The sequence below is a fragment of the Alosa pseudoharengus genome, unplaced genomic scaffold (assembly GCF_046254945.1).
Source record: "Alosa pseudoharengus isolate Yale_2024_CS ecotype anadromous, Long Island Sound unplaced genomic scaffold, YU_APseudo_1.1 YU_APseudo_1.1_scf_5, whole genome shotgun sequence".
Lineage (NCBI taxonomy): Eukaryota > Metazoa > Chordata > Actinopteri > Clupeiformes > Clupeidae > Alosa > Alosa pseudoharengus.
Genome location: NW_027468837.1, coordinates 13,882,876 through 13,900,222, shown reverse-complemented (window position 1 = coordinate 13,900,222; position 17,347 = coordinate 13,882,876). Strand labels below are relative to the sequence as shown.

Here is a 17,347-nt window from a genome sequence, read left to right as displayed (position 1 = left end):
CAGGCGTGTGATATTCAAACGTGTTATGTTTTTGGAGATGCATAATTCCATGGTTGATTTTTTTTTTGTTATCCACCATACAACACGTCACTACACCCTGGGAAATCTGAACACACTGGACGTGTCATTCAGAAGAGCTGATGCCTTACGACATAATCAGTATTGGAGCTTATGCCAAAGCATCTATACCAGACATCTTGCAAAATGTTTTCCTTCAAGATGATTTTGAAAAATATTGAATACACAATGCACAAACAAAACAAGACACTGACTGAAACCAAAATTATCTTTGAAGTACCTCCCACTGGCTTCAGACGAAACAAGTTTTTTCAAAAATCACTGCACACCCCCAGACAAATTTGCATCATTCGGTACAGACGAGCAACTTTCTGAATATTCCTTGCAAAATGTAGGTCATTTGCACCCCCCCACCCCCCCAAAGAGGAAACTGGCAAATTGAAGCATGACTAATAGGAAATAACACAGCACTAAACAGTGACATCCTTGGAGGCTGTGATGACCACTTTGAGGACTCAACTAGTGTCAGTGTTAGCATGGCTTGATTTGTTTTATTTCATGTCTCTATTTTACTCATATTTCCATATATGGCATAGTGCAACAGGTCGTTGTCAGTCAGATATGTAACATACTTGTGGCAGATGTCTATGGCTCATCTGCAGTGAAACATCTTGGGAAGCAGACTCAGACTTGTATTGTACAGAAGGCCATGATAATTAATGAAGTAATAACTATTAACTACAACCTTACAACCTTTTTCTTACTCACAACTGCCCATGTCATGTTGAGTAATGTAAGACTGTAAACTCCCTTAGTTGACACAGAGCACATCCCATCACATCAGTTGCAATACAACATTTCGAGGAACTTTGCAGAATTTCCCCCAATTTTTTTTCCTTCCAGAAACTGATTCTGTTCATCTTATGGACGTCTGTGCATGTTTGCAGGCAAGACATGAGACACTAAATATGCTGAGACAGCTTCCTGGAAACATGAAGGTTGTTCCAACTGGCAGAGAGAGAGAAAGAGGGAGGGGGAAAAGAGAGAAGGGGAAGACAAAGACACAGTAACTGGGGGAGGGGGGTGCAGAGAGAGCGAGGGGGAGTGAGAGATGGAATGAAAGATGAAAAGGGTAAGAGAGCTTTGAGAAAGCATAGAAACAGAGTACACATATTAGCAGGAACATGGTTTGTCTGTGAACATACTGTGTGTGAGTGTCTACGCTAGTAAGCCTGGCCGTTCTGATATTAGAAGCCCCTCTCAAATATCCAGACCTGCTGTCCGCTGGCATCGTCTTTCAGAAAATAAGTATTTGTCATGTGACCCGTGCTCATACACAGCTGTTTTATTTTCATGAACTGCACTCAGCGCACTCCATTTCTGCTATTCCACTGGATCCACAAAAAATGTATGGGTGGCTGTCAGGAGGCCTGTATGTAAATAAAACTGATGTGTGTGATGGAAATGGATGGGGGAGGAGGGCTATGAAGAGAAGATACAGTACATGCACAGAGCTAGCCGTGCGATGCATCCCAGCACAAGATCACTGCCCCCGCAGCAGCACAGCACATTCCTTAACTGTAAAACCCTTTGGGAAAAAGATACAAGTCTGTGTGTGTGTCTGTGTGTGTGTGTGTGTCTGTCTGTGTGTGTGTGGTGTGTGTGTGTGTGTGTGTGTGTGTGTGTGTGTGTGTGTGTGTGTGTGTGTGTGTGTGTCTGTGTGTCTGTGTGTCTGTGTGTGTGCTTGTGAGAGAGAGAGATTGAGTAAAACTTAAATCAAGTCATGATGAGTATGGTTGAGTTTGACTGTGGCACTCCCCTTGTCTTCCATAAAGGATAATGGCTAAGGTGTGTAATTTCTTATGCCATTTGTGTTGGTCATGGTATGGGCATCATAATGAGTGGCATTCATCCAGTTGATGTGATGTCATAGCAGTGGCTTAGCAAGTTGGTAAAAACAAACAGCTGCCTGCCAAAAATATGCACTTCCATATTTTTTTTCAATATTTACAGTTACTGGTATTAATTTGAGGAAAACACTGATTTTGAAGTTTCCTTCAGATGCTAAGACCTAAGGTCACTTCTGGTTATTTGCCAAAAAACGCTAAATATTCTTTTATTTCAGAAGTTCAGCTCTCGATGGGAGCTGTAAGAAAACACAATGAAAATTTGTTGTGGTTATCTTTCTGCGTCAGGACTTAAATGTAACCATATGCTCATTTGCTCAGCTTATGGTGAATCACATTTTTTGACCCCATTAAAAAAACACAAGACTGAGGCTGACATTGTCTCTGATTTTAAGGTTCCACATGGCTGATCTGGGCATTCCATAATACGAAACATGTTTCAACCAGAATGAGGATTAACACTTCAAGTGATATAAAAGGCTGAGTAATAATGTAACATGATCATGCTGACCAAAAAATGAATGAATGGGATAATTATTTCTACAAATTATTGCTAAAAGTGATGGGTGGTGTGGTTCCTTTTAACTGACAGAACAAAAGAAGGAAATGGTGAGGTATGGATTTCAAATAACATCAACTCCATCTTTCCGACCACTTCTTCATCCGGTTCAATGTCAGCCTGACAGAACAGCCTCCAGCTCCTCAGCCTATGGTCACGTTCTGTCCCAACATCTGCAACTTGTCTCCTACCCACTTCTCCTCTGTGGTCACCTCCGGTCTACCTCCACTCAGCAGTTGTGATGTCAGTACCTGACTCAATATGCTACCCAACTCCAGGTCGTGGAAAAAGCCATTAACCTGTTACCTCCAATCTAGCACTCTGAATAACGCAACCCACAAAGAACACTGAGATGAGAAGAAGCCACTGATGGCCTTTAATCACAAATCCGCATACAGCTCTGAACAGGCAGAGACTAAGTACAGCCAGGCAGGAGATGTGAATGGATGGATGTCCTCTGCGGCGGGTAATCCATGAACCAGGCCTTGGTGAGAAGATATGTAAGTTCTGGCCTTACTCTCTTGGGAGTCGCCTCTGTCTTTAGTATGGTCAATCATGGCAGGTGTCTGCCCTTTTATGCAAATGGCAGACACCTTTTTAGCCAATCAGCGTGTACTCAATTAATTATATTGGTGGATCACTTTATGGTATTGTCCATAAAAATAATGTGCACCATTTATTTGGTACCGGACAAGTCCATTAGGCCTGCTTCATGTATGTGCATGTGCATGACATCATCCCTTGGTGGCTGCCTGCCCATACATTCGTCTTCATGAAATTTACCACATCATCTCACAACTCGACTACTGTAACGCCCTCCTGACAGGTCTCCCAGTCTTAACAGTGAAACCCCTTCCGATGATCCAGAACGCGGCAGCGTGCCTGGTCTACAACCAAACCAAAAGGGCACATGTTACCCTGCTGCTCATCCAGCTACACTGCATGACTACCTTTGGCCGCTCGCGTCAAATTCAACGCTTGTCTACAAAGTAGTCTCCGGTTCTGCTCCCACTTACTTGAATGCCCTCATATGCTACGTTGTGCTCGTGCTCCTCAGACGTATGACGTCTAGCTCTGCCACCGTACGCTCAGGCCAATCCAAACTTTTCTCATCTGTTGTTCCTAGTTGGTGGAACGCGCTACCAGTTCCTAGAGCAGGGACATCCCTCTCCATCTTCAAAACAAAAACCTCCTGAAGACCCAGCTCTTCAGAGAATATCTCCTCTCGTAGCACTACTTACAACTAGCCTTGCTAATTCTAGCACTTAGCACCTGACTAGAACTGACACCTATAAACAGCACTCACTGATGCACTTGCGTTAGCCAAATGTAATGTAATAATGTAATGTAATTAGCAATCAATATTAGAGGCTTGGTTGTCACCAAGGTGCAAAGTTAGTGTTCATTTGGGTGAAAGCTTCCTCTGAACCTGCTGGTCCGGTTGCAGAGACCTGTAACGCCTCCCGGAGGGGAGTGGGGAGAACAGTCTGTTGTTGGGGTGAGAACAGTCTTTGATGATGCTTTGCGCTTTACGCAAGCATCGCTTGCCCTGGATGGCCTCGATGGAGGGGAGTGAGGAACCAGTGATGTGTTAGGCAGTTTTCACCACCCTCTGCAGTGCTTTCCGGTTAGAGGCAGAGCAGTTGCCATACTGTGACACAGTTGGGGAGGATTGTGTGACACATTGTCAGGTGCAGACCTCCTCCCTGTAGGCCGTCTCATCGTTGTTGCTGATGAGACCAATCACCGTTGTGTTGTCTGCAAACTTGACAATGGTGTCATAGTCAAGTTGAAGTGAAGTTGTCATTGTCAAGTTGAGGTGAAGAGGGAGTAAAGGAGAGGGCTCAGCACACAGCCCTGGTTCAGGAGGTGTGGTTATCTAACCTAACAGACTGCGGTCTTGAATATGTCAGTCCAGACCCTCAGTCAGCTGCACAGCACAGGGCCTGAGGATGCGTCCGGGGATGCCATCAGGAACAGCAGCCTTACGTGCATTAGTCCTGCTCAGTGCCGGACACACGTCGGTGGGGGAGAGTGTGAGGGGCGGATGCTCTGCAGAGACCACTGCCCTTATGGCCACCTCCTTGTTGTCCCTGTCAAAGCGGCCATAGTGGTTAACTATGCTCATCAGGCAATATCCATTTGATCAGCATGACACGCACAAGTTATTAACTCTTTCGGTTGATAAATGCTTATGGTAGGTTATCAGTTGAAGCTGATTGCTCCATACCCTACTGAAGCATTCCCTCCCAGGCTTCATGTTTGGAATACACAGCCATGGAATTTATCACAAACACCATTTTTGTATTGGAAGGAAAAGCTTGGGGAGATCCCACCACCCACCATGCCAGGTAATGCTGTGCTGCGTGGATCGGCAGAATGACGCATACCTGAGTAGTGAGTTTGATGATGACCAGCAACCTGCATGTTATAAGCCATTGTTACAAGCACAGGCAACAGGCAAATGTTGGGTAATGAAAACATTTCGGACAGAATGGTGACGTGTGTATCAGCGCGTGTGCATGCTGATTTGTCCTTGTGTGTGTGTTCATGTGTGTGTGTGAGTATGAGCAGAGGCATGAGAATAAGATGTGAGAGACATACAGTATTGTATTAGCAGAGCAGGTTGCAGCAGGTTACTGATACTTAATAACAATGTGGGCAATCCGGCTCTCCATCCAAAGTGTGCAGAGTGAGATGAAAAGGGGATCAAGTTCAAGCTGGACTCTGTAAAGTGACTTGAGACATATTCATATGTTATGGTGCTCTGTAAATAATATTAATTTAAGTTTAAACTGAAGAGGAGCAACTAGCCTCTTACAGCAGACTGGCATTTAAAATAAATCCTGATACAGTCGTTCTCAACCCATGCTGTTTTTCTACAGCCGTTCTACTGAACAGCACTGTTTTACTTTCCATGCCCATAAAATAACAAGCAGAGCTTGTGCTAGAATGGCCGTCTGACCCACTGACCTTGCCAGGCAGCACCACACCCTGCCCTGACTGACTGACTTACTGACACACTCATTTACTACTGCAACTTGATTCAGACCAGTTTCTCAGTGACTGCTGCTCCATATGATTTCACCTCCCGCTCCCCCTCAACTCCCTGTCTGTCCCACAGTTTTCCATCCAAGCCGCAAGGAGAGTGGGACGTGTTGCAACCACAGTCTTCGCTGCTTCCCCCATAGGGCCTGCACAGCTGTGTGAGAATCGCCTGCCCCAAGCTGTGGGCTTCCCCCCTCCTCCCGCTCTTTCTCTCCTCTGAGCCATGTGAAGACGGGGAAGCATCGCCATGCCAACAAACTCTGGTTTCCCCTCAGGCCATTGCTGTGTATATCTGTATCTAATAATTACTCTGACAAGACCAGTCCAGCAAACCCCCTCATTCCAACGGTTCACCTCCTTTGCCCTGCGCAGCACCATTCAAGCAGTCAGCGCTGGGTGTCTAAGCAGGGAAGAGTCAAATAAACTCTGATCTACCGGTCACACGGCAAGGGAAGAGCTGTTGTCGCCACAGAGGTAATCACAGGCTCTGTTATTCTTCTGGCTGAGAGAGTATGTGATGCAGAGACATGTCTCACCTGGAGCGTGCTCTTTATTTGCCACTATAGGCTATACTCTCTGCCACGAGCCACTTCTGGGAGGAAGTTTCCGGAAGTTTTACAAATGGGTATAAAAAAACTTCAAAGGCAAAACTTTTAAGATGGTGTGGGCTCAGGATGAGAGTTAAAGGATCTGGAAGTGCAAAGTTTCTTTGTATTTATTTAGAAATGTATTTTCTTGCATCATTGACAAAATAACATTAAAACACTTAAACTAACCTAACTTAAGATGATCCGTTTAAAATCCAGACATGAGGCAACAGAGGAATAACCACATCCTTTACGCTAATAAAATGTGTCACTAACAACCATCAAGCCTTACCACACACACGTTTTATTAGAAAAATAATGCACCACACTGGTACTTGTAACACATGCAAGCATTTTTTTCCACGTAAATCTCTAAAGAATATTTTAAAGCTACATTAGCTAGCAACATTGCTAGTTTGGCCACATGCCTAGTGATTAGAGTAGGCTACATATTTCTTCTCATCTTGTTTAGGAAACATAATACTTTGTAGATATCTAAATGCACTCTACCTTTTAAGATGAGACAACATTGGTAAAGTTATCATATTACAATATTATTGTAATTTTACAGCCGGTCTAAGATAATCCAGCAATATGGCACATCGCTCAAAGCAATGATTATTTGCTTGATGCCATTTGTATAATTTGTAACTGCATTAAATGCAAGAGTTGTTGCTTGAAAGATTTAATACGTCATAGTTTAGCACATAATCTTCTCAGAAATCAGTGAGTAATTCTTAGAAGGTCACAGTTGGGTCTCTGGAGAAGTACCATTTACTCATTCTGTTCTCCTAAATCCAAGATCCAAAAACTACAGTTCTCATCATGATGTGACCTGACTCCAGTGATATAAACTTTTCAGAAACAGCCATGAATCAGCAGACAGAAAATTACATAATTCACAGAAAAGGAAGCTTGTAACTGCATCTGACAATGCAGAAGATACAAACTGCTTTAAAAGGGAATGCTATTTGAGTAGATATTTTTGTGGCACTTTGATGCACAGTGGAACATGCGGCTGATCCTTCCTTTTTCAATATGCTAAAAAATGCTGGACAATGGAAATACCATAAGACCAAAGAAGTATGATAAAATTAACTGGTTTAGCTTCCACAAATAGATTTAGCAGTTGGATGGAAGCTAAATCAGTGTTTCTCAAATGAGGCCTCCTGCTGTAGTTTTGGATATGAAAGTAAAGTCTGGTGTTATCACATTTTGCTACTCCTTCCTGGCTTTTTTGTTTAGCCCCCATGCCTGAGAAAAATGGAGGTTTGCTGGTTGTTGTAGGGATAGAGCATACACAGCATTCCACATACAGATTCCAACCAGGAGTCAGTGGCTGCAAGGAGACATTTTTCTTCGTTTTGTTTCCGACCTGTGGTTAAGTTCAGCTTCTATTACAAGCGAGCAGTGGTTTCAGGAATGCCCAGCTGCGTGGTATTTTGACTCTTTGGGTGTAAGGTGTGAGGATGACACATCGTGATCAAGTGGAGCTCAAAAAGCTCTCCACAGAGAGGTGATGGCAGAACATGACCATTTCTAAAAGCTGCTGTGGGAATATCAGGCAGCATTCAAGTTTAAGTTCAAGTTCAAGTAGTTTATTCTCATGTACTCATAAGGAATTATAAGTAATGAAATTTCTTTGGGTGGGGGGCGGGGGGCAAACTACTTTCCACTCGGTTGTTTGAGAGAAACATGCAAACTGATTGTTTACACATCAATAATTATTTACATTTTTAACATTGGGCTTCTGTAACCAGCAAATACTGACCAAGGCACTAACAACAGCAGAATTATGGTTTGAACTAGTGCACTTGTGGTAAATATATAAACTGCATAAACTTAAGTTGTTATGCATTGAATTATGTTTGACATAACTTAATATACAAAGAATTAGAAACGTATGTAGAATTTCTGGTAGCCAATGTCATTTCTCAACCTGCTGTTGAGTTTTCCCACACAGATTGAGTTAATAGCCATAATATGGTAGGATGCTTGAGTCTGAGGCTCTGAGCAGCAGCTTGCAGACCTTCACAGCTATGCATGGCACTGATGCAAATCTTTCTACATCACCTTCTCAACACTTGTCAGTGAATCTGGCATCCAGACAAGCTCGGCTCTGCTTCCTGTGACCAAGAGCCTCGTCAGAGTGTCCCGGTGCCATGTGGTAAATATTGGCCAAACTGTTGCCTGACCTGCCTGGAAACTGTTTGAAGTGTAGCCAAATTTCACATCTGGCATTTGACATTTTTATTTAGACATTTTGGTGCGTATGTGTGGAGAATCTGCTTTTGCTGATCAGGTCTCACCAAAAAAAAAAAACTTTGTAAACCCTGACTTCATTGAGGTTTCATATTCCTGATTTTTGATGGTCCCTGTGCAAATGCAGAATTGTCAAATGTTCTGTGCCTTGTACATACACAAAATTGGAGGTGTAGAATCATTATGACACCCTCTGAATGCATGCCAAGTTTCGTGAAATTCCGTTGATGGGGGGGCATACAATAAATTAATGTATGTGTACATTTAGTGACTGTACACCAACTGGCCTATACTGTAGATGGCCGGACACAGTTTTCTGTGAATATCTCAAAATCCATAGGATGACCAATCCTAGGATGACCAATATTTTTTTGTATGTTGGCCTCCAGGGGCCATGTTAACCCATCCCATATCCACTCATTTGATGTATAGCGCCACCTAGTTAAAAATGAAAATGCAAAAATGGGGCATTGTAATCACAGTTATCTTTGGCTGACAGATTCAAAACTGCACAGAATGTGAAGTGTAGGATCATTATGACACCCTCTGTGTGCATGCCAAGTTTTGTGGAATTCTTTTCATGGGGACCATACAATAAATAAATATGTGTACATTTAGTGACTATACACTACGCATGCATGCACACAAACACACACACACTCATGAACACACGTAAACACACACATGCACACACATGCAGGCACACACATGCAGGCACACACACACACACACACACACACACACACACAAGCACAGACACACTCACATACACACACGCATAAACACACAGACACACATAAAGACACACGCACACACACATACACACACAGTAGACATGCAGGCACACAGGCTACACATGCACAAACACAGGCACACATGCACAGACTCACATGCGCACATACACACAGGCCCACACACAAGCACACACACACACATGCATGCACAAACACACCCACACCAAACACATACACACACACACCCACACACAAACACGCACACACACCCACACACAAACACGCACACACATAAAAACACACACACATGCAGGCAAGCAGACACATGCACACACATCCCATTACCCCCCCACACACACACTCACAAGTGAAAACATACACACACAGAAGCACACATATACACAAAAGCAAACGCACACACTAATTTACATAGGCCTACATAAAAGTTGCAAGAGTAGGGGATGGATTAGGAGATGGAGACAAATTGACAAGTGTGATTTATTTTTACGAAGAGAAGGACTGGGCTGCGGTCATATTTTGTACTTCTCTGTGGTACATCTAGTTTAAATAATCTCTGTGTGTTATTTCTTTACATGCTATCCATGCAACTGGTGGTCATTATTGCTTGTGATCAGTTGCCTAACTTTGTATGGGGGGCGGGAGTAGGGGGGGTTCATCTAAACAACGTTTCCTGTTTCCCACAGTAAACAACATTAGGCTAATATATGACTTTCAGGCACTGGTGACTTTCGGTGGTCTTTATGTGCGCAAAAGGGAGTGATTAATATCCTCGAAGAAAGCGCTTTCTTCTGCACTTTATGTTCTTGAGTCAGTCTTCTCCTAGAGCACGTTTCTCTGTGGCATATTTCGGAGATGCATCATCTGCCAGTTTCAAAACCAGTGCTGTGTGAGTCACCCACCTCCGTACTTATAAACCACCACATCAACGCGGCAAGAACTCACAGCTGTCCAAGAGGCCCTGCACGCAGAACACAGCTGCCGCTATACACAGTCGCACCGTTAGCTTGCAGTTAACACACTTAATAGAAAAGTTTGGTGCTTTCTTCAAAATGGGCTGCTTGTTTCAGGCCGTTGTCATTTCGGCCGCTATTCTCTCCACGACGTCACTGACTGTGATGCAAAGACGGGATCAGTTTGTAGAAGCAACGGTAAGTGTCGCTCACATGCCAATTTTAAGCTGCAGGCTGGGCTGCTCGCAAAGAAATATTTCAGGGCGAAAGTCTCAATGTCTTAAACTGTCCATATGTGTTATTTACTTTCAGTGGTGTGTAAGTGGGTGATTAAAGGCACCAAAGGAATTTGGAGAAAGAAAATCCAGCTTTAGCGTTACATTCAGCATCAAATGAACTCTAATACACGTTTACATTTGCAAATTATTCACAACTGAATGCTTTTCATTAACAAAAAGGCAAAAGATAGACACTAGGCATGTACAATCAGCTATCACTCATGTTTAATGTGCACTGGAGAGGAGAGAAGAAAATTCAGTTCTATTCATTATTGTTCTTTATTCATTATTGTTATTTATTCTTAAGAGCAACTTTTACCCTTTACCGATGGTAAACAAACATTTGTCTATTTATTCTATCCTTAGAAATACCTGAAAAAATATGGCTACTTGAGCACTCCCTTGGACCCACATGCTGAAGCTGACCAGAGTTCAGAAACAGTCAAGGAAGCCCTCAGGTAGGCAACAACATGTTTTTATGAAATGGCGCACTGCTGAGGTTTTCTCACACTTTTTTGTGCAAATTTATGGCAACATTTTTGGCTTGCATTCCTTTGACATTTTGGTTGAAGTACACTTATAGAAGAGTTTGTCTGCCTACTAAGTACAGGCATATTGCAATCTCTTTCCCTCCAGAATCTACCAGAGGATATCAAGCCTGCCCATCACAGGAAAGGTTGACAAAGCCACCATTGAGAAGATGAGAGGACGTCGCTGTGGTGTTGAGGATCCTTTCAATCAGAAAGCCATGAAATACAGACTCTTTGGTGGTGAGTGTTTGAGTTTTTATAGTTGTATAAGATGCAGTATTTAGCAAAGTGCTACATGGCTTTTGTAGAATACATTCAGCTAAAATACATTATAACTTGCTGTATTTGACCCTGTTGAGTAACAATACAGGCCATGGTTCAACTACTCCACCAATAGGACAGAGTTGTAGCTGCAGCAGCTTCTTGGATAGCAGCTAGCCTGCCCAAACATGCCAACTATAACTTATAACAGTGATACATTACATAGTATCACATGCTTCCTTAATTGTAGCCCTGAGCTTACTGCTGCTCCTTTACTCGTGATGCCTTTTGTAGCTGAGCTCTCCTCTGGCAGACAATAATAGAAGGCTTGGATACAGCACCAGATGGAAGTGCATGGTTATTTAATGCATCATTCATAATAGAGACATTTCTGCCATGAGCAAAGGGATTATAATATTTAGAGCAAGGTCATAGGAGAAATAAGTTTTGTCACATTTCTTACATGTACATAATATGACCAACACATGCATATATGCATCTAACCTGTCTCCAACATTGAAGCCACACTTTTAATCTTCCTCTTCTTCAAGGGCTCATATACTGACTTAGAAACTGTAATCCATGTTTTTGTTACATCTAGGCTGGACTATTGTAACTCTCTGTATTTAGGTCTGAACCAATCTACCCTTGCTAGACTTCAATTAGTCCAAAATGCAGCAGCTAGGCTTCTTACTGGAACAAAGAAACATATGCACATACGTCCTGTGCTGACCTAACTCCACTGGTTACCTGTCAAATACAGAATTAATTTTAAAGTTTTACTTTTTGTTCCTAAATGGAATGCCACCACAGTATATCTCTGACCTTTTAAGTCCATACTGCCCTTCTAGGCCACTAAGGTCTTCCTCACAACATCTTCTAAAGGTGATAGGGCTTTTTCTGTTGCTGCCCCTAGACTCTGGAATAATCTCCCTATAGAAATGAAGTCCTGTCCCACCAAATTTAAAGACCCATCTATTTTCTTTGGCCTATACTGTTCATTAATTTATCCCCTTGTTTATTTATTTATCTTATTTCTATTTCTTTTCAGCATTATATTAACTGGCATCTTTAACTTTACTTTACATCTTTCTCTAGGCCTATAGTAGTAGTGGTTTCAGTAACCATATGTTATTTTATCTACAATCATAATCTGTTTATTATTATTATTATTATTATTATTATTATTATTTTGTATTTTAATTAATTTATTTTTTATTTATTTTTGTCTGTTTTTATTTCTGTATTTATTTTATTTCTGTGAGCACCTTGGGTCAATTACATTGCGTTTAAGTGTGCTATATAAATAAATGTGACTTGACTTGACTTGACTCTTCAAGTGCGCTGCAAGGTCATTGAGCTTTTGCATGGAAGTCTGCTTCAGATGACACACAGCCCTGAAACACCACAGCTCTGCTCTGTTGTTTACACACACACACACACACACACACACACACACACACACACACACACACACAGAGTGAGTAATTCTGCTCTTGTTCATAGGTGCGTGGCGTAAGAGGAGCCTGACGTACCGGATCTTCAACTACACTCCTGACCTTGGCAAAGAGGGGACCCAGAGGGCCATCCGCTCTGCTTTCAAGTACTGGAGCGACGTGGCCCCGATCAGCTTTAAGGAGGTGTCGTACGGCCGCGCCGACCTCAGGATCTCCTTCCACGACCGAGGGAAAAGCCTGTGCAACTCCCCCTTCGACGGGCCTGGTGAGCCACACTTTTAAACAACTATAATCAACTCGGCCAATCAGATGGTCCAAGTAGGCTGGTGTAGTTTGTTTTACCTGACTATGAGGATAGTAACCTCATGCTTGGATCGTCTGTCTCTCACACACCAGTGGAGTTATGATGTGGTTTCAAAGCCAGTCTGTTCCATTCGTGCTTATTTGAAAAATTCCAAAGTGAAAAATTGGTTCCCTTTAAAGCAAAAATGTTTCCCTTTTTGGCTTTTTAATTTTCAGAAAGATAAATATTCATTGTCGCTTCATGGTAAATTGTGCAGGAGAAATAATATTTAACTTCAGTATAATTCCATGCTTGCAGGATTGCTGAAATAAAGCAAGTGCAAGGGCTGCTGCAGCAATTATGCCTGTGGGCATGCAGATGGTTTTTTGGCTACTTAGCTTTCCTATTAGCCACCTCAACCTGCTTTCATGACATCTTAACTTCTGTAAGTCTTTCAAAAAAAGGACAGTTAAGCAGTCAGCAAGCACTCTTATATTTCCCCATGCATAGACAAAATTAGGTTCTCTGGATTTTTTTGTTTTGTTAACTAAGCACCCGACTTTTTCTGTTCTAAGGTCGAATCCTTGCTCATGCTGAAGCCCCGCCTTCAGGTATCATTCACTTTGATCTGGATGAGGATTGGACGGAGGGCCAGTACTCGGGCACCAACCTGCGAATCGTAGCTGCTCATGAGATCGGCCATGCTCTGGGCTTGGGTCATTCCCAGTACACCAATGCACTGATGGCCCCTCACTACAGAGGCTACAGTTCCTACTTCAGGCTGCATTTTGATGACATCAGAGGCATACAGGCCATCTATGGTGAGCAATTGATCAATAAGCAATTGAAGTACAGCATTGTTGTTCTTTGCATATTATTTTGTGATGGAGCAGATTGTTAACTTTTCCTATTTACCTAACAGACAAGCATGTTTGAGAAAGAGAAGAGAGAGAAATAGTGACTGAGAAATTGACTGTGTGTGTGTGTGTGTGTGAGAGAGAGAGAGAGAGAGTTTTAGGACAGAGGGTACAAAAAGAAGATTAATTAAATAATTAGTAATTAAAGTCTCCTGTCATTTCTCCTTATCCTCTAGGTAAACGAGAAACAGAGGACTCCAACTCTGTTGACATGACACCACCTACAACTGCTCCGACTCCAACACTGTCTCAAGCACCAGATCCTTGCAGTGCCAAACTAGATGCTATCATGCTGGGTAAGATTGTTATCTCATTATAAAACTTTTTTTGTACGCTCCCCAAAAAAACTTTGAATAGGTGTGCATTTACCATGGAGTTCCACTCCTTACCTCATTCTTATTTTTCCAGGAAAGCTATTGGGTAGTAATTAGGCAAGTCCCTCCACTCGGCGGCCATATTGCAACGCTTTTTGGGCACTTATCAGGCATCTATTTCGGCAGAAATGCGCAATCTTGCATGATTGGCACGATGTCTTCACAACACACCACATGATTGGCTCAATGTATTCACATGTCGACGTTTTGCCGCGGAAGGGGTGGGATATGTGTAGACAACAAACTACAAACTACAAACTAACCCCATGCATTTCTATGGAGGATGTGCTGTGTCTCCTCATTAGAAAGAGTCTGGTAATAATCAGAGTTTGTGTGGCGTAGGAGCTGGGCTAGTATGCAGTAGTCTGAAAGGTTCAATTCCTAGTTTCCTAGTTAGTTGAGCACTTAATCCCAAGGCGCTCTGGAGAGAGAATGGCCCTTATAATATAATTGGCATATGTAAGTCGCTTTGGATAAGTGTCTGGTAAATGAATAAATGATGATTCATATAATGTAGATTGTACATTTTACCAACAATTAATAAACATGCCACTCATTGGACAGGTCCCTGGAGGAAGACCTTTGCCTTCAGTGGAGATTACTTCTGGACGGTGAGTGAGGCTGGATACAATGAGCCAATCAGAATCAACCTCCTGTGGAAGGGTCTGCCTGGCAACCTCAATGCAGCTGTCCACTCTCAGAGGACAAACAAGACCTTCTTCCTGAAAGGTATGGATGGCCGCAGTCTTTTCTCTTCACTTAGAAATACACTGAGATTTTTATACAGATGCCTATTGATGCAAACTACACAGAGTGGAAATCAGAGACAATCAGAGAGCTATGAGACCAAAGCCATAGTTTTGTTAGTTTTTGGAGCCTAGAAACCGCCTAACATCGCTTAGACCACCTTCAGCATGGAGACCTGCTGTTGATGTAAAGTTTGCCCTTTGTCTTCACAAAAAGGAAACAAAGTATGGAGGTATACAGGCTTGCGGCTGGACTATGGATACCCCAAGAACCTGACAAAGCTCTCACCCAACATTGATGCCGCTCTTTATCTGGAGAAGAACAAGAAGATCATCTTCATCAAGGTAATATGACAATCAAAATGAGATAAATATGCACAAATACATCCACTGAATATTTTCAAACAAGAATATTTTTAAACTCTGTTTCTCTGTAGGGTTCACTCTACTGGCAGTGGGATGAGATTTCCTACACAGACCTGAGCATCTACCCCAAACGTATCTCCAATCTCTTTACCGGTGTGCCACACGACCCTGATGCAGCTTTCACTTGGAAAAATGGCAAGATTTACTTCTTCAAGGGTGACAAGTACTGGCGTCTTAACCGTCACCTCAAGGTTGACACTGGCTACCCACTCAGTATCCAAGAGCGGTGGATGCAGTGCAACTACTGATCCACAAGTGGGCGCCAGAGACCATTTCCAGCAGCTGGAGTCGCCAGCTGATTCAGGAGACTACAGTTCCCATAGTTCATAGTGTTGACAAGCATGAACTGCTATCTTGAGAACAGGGTTTAAATTGATGAACAGTGGTGAGGTTTTACTGAGGATGGTTTACGCTGTGATTCTTTTTTAAGCCAGTTTTTTCCTGTTTGATGTTTCACATCTGTTCTTTTTTCACCTTTTGTAAGAGCCATATGCAGTACAAAGGTTAGGAAGTGTTGTTACAGTTGTTGGGTAACTGTAAATCAGAGCTAATCAAAGTATCACAATTATCACAAGTGATCACAGGCATTCGAATTCTGAGATTTTTGCCAGTCTTTTGCCAACTGTTGTACACAATGTATTTTTCTGTGGTGAAACTGAGTTTTTAAGATTGATTCTGCCTCTTTTTTCACAATGACAAAGATTAGGTGGGGTTGCAGGTATTTTATAAAATAATTCCATACAAGCAGGACTTGTTAATATCATAACAATCTACAGCTTTTTTCTAATCTGTTGTAGCATCTGTGTGTGTGTGTGTGTGTGTGTGTGCACGTGCTTGCTAGCTCTTGAGCACAGTGTTTCTTTTTCATTAAGCCCTGATATGTTTCGACCAGTGGAGGCAATGTTCCTCCAGAATACAAAGATTTATTGTTGTCTGATGATTCATTATTTTTATGACTTTCCCCCAGACAGTCTGCTCCAGTGTCAGCAGCATCTTTGCTTCTGATACATACTAAGTGTCACCATGTGGGACATTCAGGGAAACGTTTTTTTATTTGTCTTCCTGCTACAAAATGAAAAGGTATTATTCCAAACGCATTTCAGTTTTTTACTCTCTTTTGTCAGTTTTGATACGGCTTGAAATATCGCTATGAACTCAAAATGTTTGTGAAAAGTGAGTTCTATGGTACTGTGTTATACCTGTTATATCCGTGGCCTTTTTATGCTTAGTTTTTTCAGTTTGCTCCACGTACGGATGAGTTGAGTAGATTAATAACATACTGTAAGGTCATATATCAAGAACATGTAAATATTGGTAAATACAGGGTTTATCCCATCAATGTTTTATTCCCTCCTCTAGAACTTGAGTTGCTGCAATTAGTCACATAATACTCATTGGATAACGTTCCAGTAGTTCTGTGATGAGTCATATTCTAGTACTTGCCTTCTCACAGATAAGAGCCATTATAATGTGTATGTGAAAGGGGCATTCTCTACAGGAAGCTTCACTGCCTACTTTATTATTTTTTTTTAATTAGTTTCATGAGCTTTATTGTTTTACTTATTGATAAATCGCCTTTTTCCTGTACAAGTTCACTAGTATTCTATGATTTAAGACTCGAGAGTACAGTTCAAGGGCACTGTTATCAATCAAAGATTATTCATTTCTGTACATCTAATCTCTTTTGTATTACTGATGTGCGTGACACAAACAGTCAATTTCAAATGTACCTCAATAAATTTTACAACCACATCTGGTCCTGAGACTGATGTCATTGTAAAGCCTGCTCATGAATAGATAATGAAATAAATGGACATTGAAACTAGCCATGTATTTCCATGCAGAAAATAATTTTAAAACACTGTCAAAAGTCAAACTCTTAGGGGCCACACCAGTGTCACCCTCTTACACACACGCGCATGCACATGCACGCACACACAAACCACATCGTCTCCTTTGAGACCCTCACTATTTGCTTGCAGTTTGCAG

At 42.1% G+C, this 17,347-nt stretch overlaps 1 protein-coding gene across 1 annotated transcript; it reads left to right on the top strand.

Moving 5' to 3' along the window:
* Positions 1-9,846: 9,846 nt before the first annotated feature.
* Positions 9,847-17,110, top strand: mmp19 (matrix metallopeptidase 19). The gene is made up of 9 exons (XM_076268319.1): positions 9,847-10,284; positions 10,731-10,822; positions 11,001-11,134; positions 12,662-12,877; positions 13,471-13,716; positions 13,989-14,108; positions 14,751-14,915; positions 15,150-15,277; positions 15,370-17,110. The coding sequence occupies exons 1-9, from the start codon at positions 10,186-10,188 to the stop codon at positions 15,604-15,606; spliced, it is 1,437 nt and encodes a 478-aa protein (XP_076124434.1). The 5' UTR covers positions 9,847-10,185; the 3' UTR covers positions 15,607-17,110.
* The last annotated feature ends 237 nt before the right edge of the window (positions 17,111-17,347 follow it).